The sequence below is a fragment of the Larimichthys crocea genome, chromosome XII (assembly GCF_000972845.2).
Source record: "Larimichthys crocea isolate SSNF chromosome XII, L_crocea_2.0, whole genome shotgun sequence".
In the NCBI taxonomy this organism is placed as follows: domain Eukaryota; kingdom Metazoa; phylum Chordata; class Actinopteri; family Sciaenidae; genus Larimichthys; species Larimichthys crocea.
The window spans coordinates 23604927-23611003 of NC_040022.1; the positions used below are offsets into that span (position 1 = coordinate 23604927).

The following is a 6077-nucleotide window of genomic DNA, read 5'->3' on the forward strand; positions in this document are numbered from 1 at the left end:
ACAAAATTTAGAAAATAAGACAGAGAAAATGAAATCCAGATTAAATGGACATGGTTTGCTGAACCAAATATTGTCCTCAAAGTTGTCCTGCGCAGGGGGAAAAGAGCACACTAAGCCTCTTAAATAACTGGGACAAAAACATACATGGCCTGTTTCAATTCCACGAATGACTGACCTCAAAACACGAGCACAGATTTGGAAAGCTTGACTGGAATAGCATTGGGCAACCTTAAAGGGCTGAAAGCCTGCAGTTTTTTTGTTTTGTTTTTTTAATCTAGCCACAGGTGACTTCAACAACCGACTTTCAACAACATAGCTGCTCCTAAAGCAATAAATCAGATCCTTATTACATTAAAATATGTTTGGATTCTGAACTGATTCTGAGATGGCAGCCTCTCATGCTGCAAATCTAGTGTCTGTTTTGACAGTCATAGAGTATCAGTACTTTAATTCAGCAAAAACACAGCACAGCGCAGCTTTTTTTCCACATCACCCTAGCAATCATCTTTATACAGTAACATCATTACTAGTGTAGAAGGGGTCCTCCGTAGGCTACCTCTTATTGGGGCCCTTATTGAAGCAAAACCCTATTTCCTCTGGATAATGAAAATAATATTTCCTCTCATGTGAACAGAAATATTATGTGGAGCTGTTCATTTTTGCAATCTTGTAAGCAGTCAGACTATTGTTTTTTTTTATTTTTATGACAACTGCTTAATGTTTGCTGCAGCAGACACTTAGCCAGCACAAGAGGAGATTGAAGGGTGACAACAACAATTTCTCACTCCACTCAGAGCATACTATAATGATAGCCTAGAGGTGGATGCAGGGTGTGGATGCCATATGTAAGCAGCAACGGTGACGAAAGCGCGATACGTGCATGAAAGGTGTAGCTGCAGCAGCGCAGGAAAACAAGGTTGAACAGAGCAGAGCAGCTTAAATACATTAGCTTACTGCACAGGGTGTAATGGTTAAGTACTGCAGAGAGCGGAGCACATGCATGCAACACTGTATACCACCAGTAATAATGTATCCTTCCCTATCATCTTATAGAGCTTGCACTGGTACCTCTGGACCCCAGAGCCCAGTTTCAGGTAAGGTTCAGGAAGAGGTGTGTTCTATAACCTACTTATATGTGCTAGCTGTTTCGATAATGTAATAAGTCCTCCTTTATAAATTCTTGTTCATGCTCCCTTCTTGTAAATTTATTTACATCAGAAAACCCAGGGAACCAGGGAAATTCGGTTAATTTTTACAGAATATTGGTGAATCGCACATAACTGGCTACTGTATGCTTCTGCTGAGCTCTATCACATCTATTAGTATTCATGCTGCCTCTCTGACTATGCAGCATTTAAAGTCCTCACTAACAGCAGCAGTAGCTCCACTATGAGCACAATGTTGTGCTCATTTAATTTCTCCGTCTCCTTTACTACAGAGCTCTGTGAGGGCCACTGCTCCAGATTCTGATAGCAGACAGATGCAGACACAAGAACAAGCGTGCAGGACATACTAGCACAAATATATTCTCTCTAAACAGATATATGCATATGCATATGGATACATAATCTCTATCAGAAGTCTTCTGGTTTCAGTTTGTAGTGCAAGTAATCCAATCATGTTTCAACAGGGTTTGGTTGCATGCAGGTAAACAGTCGTTGTGGAGACCAAAAGAGATAGAATGCATTGGCTGAAACACAATCTCCTAACCTATCTGCTATCGCCTGACGATTTAGCTTTTTATTAGCTTTTTTTTATCTGCATTCATATGCAGATATCAGTTTATTGAGCTTAGCAGAAATGTGTCTTCCTCGTCATTCTCCTATATTGAATTGCTGATTGAACTGCAGAGGATATCTGAAGTCTTGGCCTATTACCCCCAGAGGCTAAATCATCATTAGACAATAGCCAATGAGAACAGCCTGACCTTGACCTTAAACTTTTTATGTTATGACCTAAAACACAGGGTAAATATGATGAAAGGTGCAGACTGGTGTTGTAAAAAATAAAGCATAACTAAAAAAATCAGAATCAGATGACTCTCACATGCTAACACACACTCAGACACATCACTGTATCAAGGATAAAATAAAATAAAGCATAACTAAAAAGCATCACAACAAAAGTTGCGGAAAATATCACTTGTAAAAACTGATCGAATCAGATGACTCTCACATGCTAACACACACTCAGACACATCACTGTAGCAAGGATGGAGACCCTCCTCCAGGCCTTGGGATGGCAAACTTCAGCCCTGCTATATCTGATGTTCCCTCGACAATCACTTTTCTTGTTGGATACTTCTTAACAAGGCCTAAACTCTCCTCAGGCCAACATGAATTGCCTAGAGCTCCACCTCATACACCTTTGTGACCTATTTGTAACAGAAAAGTAAGAGTAGAGCCCATTGTTTGAAGAAAGAAATCTCATGATGCACTCATGAGCAAACTACCCTCCTGCATCTTGTCTGTTCTGGAACACCCTTTTTTGGGGACAACTTCACTTGCATAACAGGCACAATAAGAATTTGTCTGTATATCCTGTGATACTTCAAAAAACTCTGGCAGTCTTAGCTGAGCTGAATCTTAGCTTAGGCTTAGGCTATAAACCTAGAGTATGGCGTGCCTCCAAGTAGCTTCTAAATTAATTCGCTCAAAATGAAGCAGCTTTCATGTAAAAAGCATCTTGCCAGTGTAGAAGTGCCAGCCGGAGCCAACACATTAGCTGAAAAGTGACAGACACAAAACACACACACACTCTGAGTAGTCACGTTGTTTGTGTGCCAAAGACAACGTGCTACAGAGGTTGCCCCTGTTTTAACCTGTTCTCTAGTTGATGATATTTCTTGTCCCTCTTCTCACAAAAGCCTATTCTCCTCTCTGTAACTGTTATCTTTTAATGAATGTCAACTCTTTTGTCTTTCCGCTCAGAGACAGACAGACAGGCAGATACAAACAGTCTGTTCCCAGAGTCTGCAAACAGGACACTGGCCTTTTATGGGTGCTCCTCTCACATTCCCAAATGGATTCTCCTATTATAGAATGAAAAATGAAAGCTCTATTATTATTAACAGTTTGAGTCTGTTTTGAGTCCAACAGTAGCTAGATACCTGCTCATTTGAGATGGTGTTACAAATATCATTTGAGAAGATACAAATAAAACAGTGTTTGTGTACTAGTGGACAGCACATGTGAAATGCCAACATACTTGATGAGATGTGTATTTTTCCACAATATTAAAACAGCATTGTAGCCAAGCCTGTAAGGCTCAATCTCATTTGTGTAGGTTGTTTGATGCATGGTGAGAAAATATTAATATTAAAGAAATCTCACAATAAATCACTACCTGATAACTGGCACACACTGCAATGAACATTCACGTCACATTTCATATTCAGGTTAATAGTACATTGAAATTAACAACTTCAAGCTCACCAATATTTCAGGCAAGACAGAGCTCCACATTACAAACAGACTCACACTGAGAAGCCTAAGTTATACGAACACAGAACTTTGTTATCACCAACCTTCTCCAGCTTTTCAAAATGCTCCCGCAGGAACTTCATAGGACGCTCAGGCTTAGCGATGCAGAGGTTCACAATGCACTCTTTGAGGATCTGCTGGATGTTGTGCTTCTGCACAAAAATTTCACAGCCCTTCAAACTCTCGTCTTCTTCCAGAGTGGAGGAGGAGGTGGCCATCTTATCTTTTATCTCTGTGGCAGTGGGAGAAAACAGGGTGGACCATGAGAGGAGGGGAGGGAAAGCAGTGTAGAGAATGGGGTAGAACAGGGCAGCAGGGGAGAAGAGGGTTGAGGAAAACAGAAAGGAGGGGCAAATATATATATATGCACTGCATATAGTATGATAGGAGGAACGTAGGGTAGAGAATGGAGGAGCAATGGATCTTGGGAAAGAAGTGAGTGAGCACACCCTGTTGCTTATGTTGCCTCTCAAGGACCTCATGACATGAACTGTTATCAGTGCCCTAAACAGAGATTGATGATTTTGTAAATACCAGTAGTAAAGTAGGTATGTGGGTGACATGGTGCTGTACACCAAGGGACAATATAAACCAGTCCACAACAGTTTTCTGTTTACCTCACTATTTTAATATCTGCAGGTGTATTAGGCCATTGTGGGAAATGCTGTATATAAATGAGTAGGTCTGTTTATGGCAATATATTCTTATGGTTTATGCATCAGTATGAATAAATCCCTTTATTTGTGGTTTGTCCAAAAATAGACATTGCCATTTGATTACTTTACCTATATTTATTCATTTACAATTTAAAAAGAAAGGACTACGTAGTCATATTTGTACCAATGTTATAATATTAAATGACGTTTTTTACAAATGTGCATACCTTTAACATGTCTTTGGTGACAGAAGGAGCATGAACAGTGTTTACACTTAGATTTAAGAAGAGGACACACCACATGCATAACTGATGCATTACTGATGCATGATCATGTATGCCTTTGCGGATGAAGATGACTGAACCTGTACATTATTATCCATTGAACCGGTGCTTTGATGATGGTATTTGTTAAACACATCACAGCAAATGATGTAGCAGTGGGTTATGACAACAGACAGCAGCTATGATTATGTCAGACTACAGTAGTGTTAAATAACAGCAAGCCAGGAAGCTGTGCAGGTGTAGCTAACAGTTAACTACCCGGTGTCACTTCCTCAAAGGGGAAATCATGTACACGATATGTGTTTTTCACTGCATAATACATCAAAATGAGTTATGACTTCAGGGCATGACGTCTACCGAGTGCAGCCTCTTCACACAAAATATCAAGGCAGTGCCCACATATATGAGTTTTGCAATGTTGAGCTACTGATGAAAAGTCAGCACCTGTTCAGATGCATTCAATAAGGCAGCTAACCCCCGGCTAGCTTCGCTAACCTTACAATGACAGCCAAACCACAACGAAGGGGGGAATTACTCCGACGTAAACGCTTATCAAGGGCCTGGTCTAATTCATAAAAAAACACGGTGCAGTCGGTGCTCTCGCTGGTGTCCCTACCGTTATTTTTGGAGGATGCTCAATGAGAAAACAGCTCGCCTGGTGGAGGGAGATTGGTGGTGGTGCCGTTTGTTAGATGGGATGCTGCTGCTGCTGCTGCTGCTGCTGCTGCTGCCTCTCTGCTGCCTCGGCTCGCTCTGCGTCAGTCCCGATGACGTCAATCTGTCATCTTCCTCGCTCTCTCGAGGCCAAACGGCAGCGAGCACGCGCCAGCCCATATGCAGGTAAAAGAAAAAAAAAAAAAAGGAAACATCCACATTAAAATAAAAAAAATAAAAACTGAGGGGGTTGATGTGTGTTTGACTCAGGAATGATTGTACATTTCAGACTTCAGAGAGAGAAATCGTCAAACTGATATCTGTGATGCAGGAATTAGAAATACGTCATGAAATGCGTCATAATAAGTCAACCGATCATCACAAACGTCTGACCAGAGACACCATCTAAAGACGTTTAATATAAAAGTCTTTTTTCAATTTATTTTCACATTTCTGGGCATATAAAGTGGGGAAATAGTGGAATACTTTGTTTATTTATTTGTATGTGTTGGCTTAAAAGTAGTCAGATTGTGAGAGTGATCCCATACAAATTGAAAATGTAGATTTTTTTATATTTTATTTTATTTCCCAGTATGACGGTCTAAGTGTTGTTTCAAGACCTTTTCGAGACTATCAAGGTTTTAAAAAAAACACATTATAAACATTAAAATCCACACTAGAACCCAGGGATTTCTAAAATAAATAAATAACCTCAGTCAGTGTCCTCAATAACAGCATGGCCTTGGCACCATGTTGGATACTGGGACATTATGGCTGCTTTCACTGAGATACTATAATGTTTACCCACTCAGTAAACCTAAACACACATATTCAGACAATATTTGACAATGGAACAACTGTAAAAAAATAAAAAAATAAAAAAGCCACCTCATGCAGTCTTGATGCCCTAGAATGTAAAACTAGCTGTATAGATTCTCCGCTCTCCCTACACTCTGTGTTTTAGTGTACACAAGTAACATGGTAGAATGCACAGAGCATCA

The 6077-nt window shown here is 40.2% G+C and overlaps 1 protein-coding gene across 2 annotated transcripts in view; it reads right to left on the reverse strand.

Moving 5' to 3' along the window:
* prkar1b (protein kinase, cAMP-dependent, regulatory, type I, beta) overlaps window positions 1–5273 on the reverse strand; it is a 61967-nt gene extending 56694 nt beyond the window's left edge. The window contains exons 1-2 of one of the 2 annotated variants that reach the window (XM_010739399.3): window positions 5039–5272; window positions 3527–3714 (exon numbers count right to left, since the gene is read on the reverse strand). In XM_010739399.3, the coding sequence (XP_010737701.1) occupies window positions 3527–3700 (174 nt within the window). In that variant the 5' untranslated portion in view covers window positions 3701–3714; window positions 5039–5272. Of the gene's footprint in view, window positions 1–3526; window positions 3715–5038 lie in introns of both variants that reach the window. The other variant, XM_019258040.2, reaches the window with a different exon arrangement.
* Between the last annotated feature and the right edge of the window lie 804 nt (window positions 5274–6077).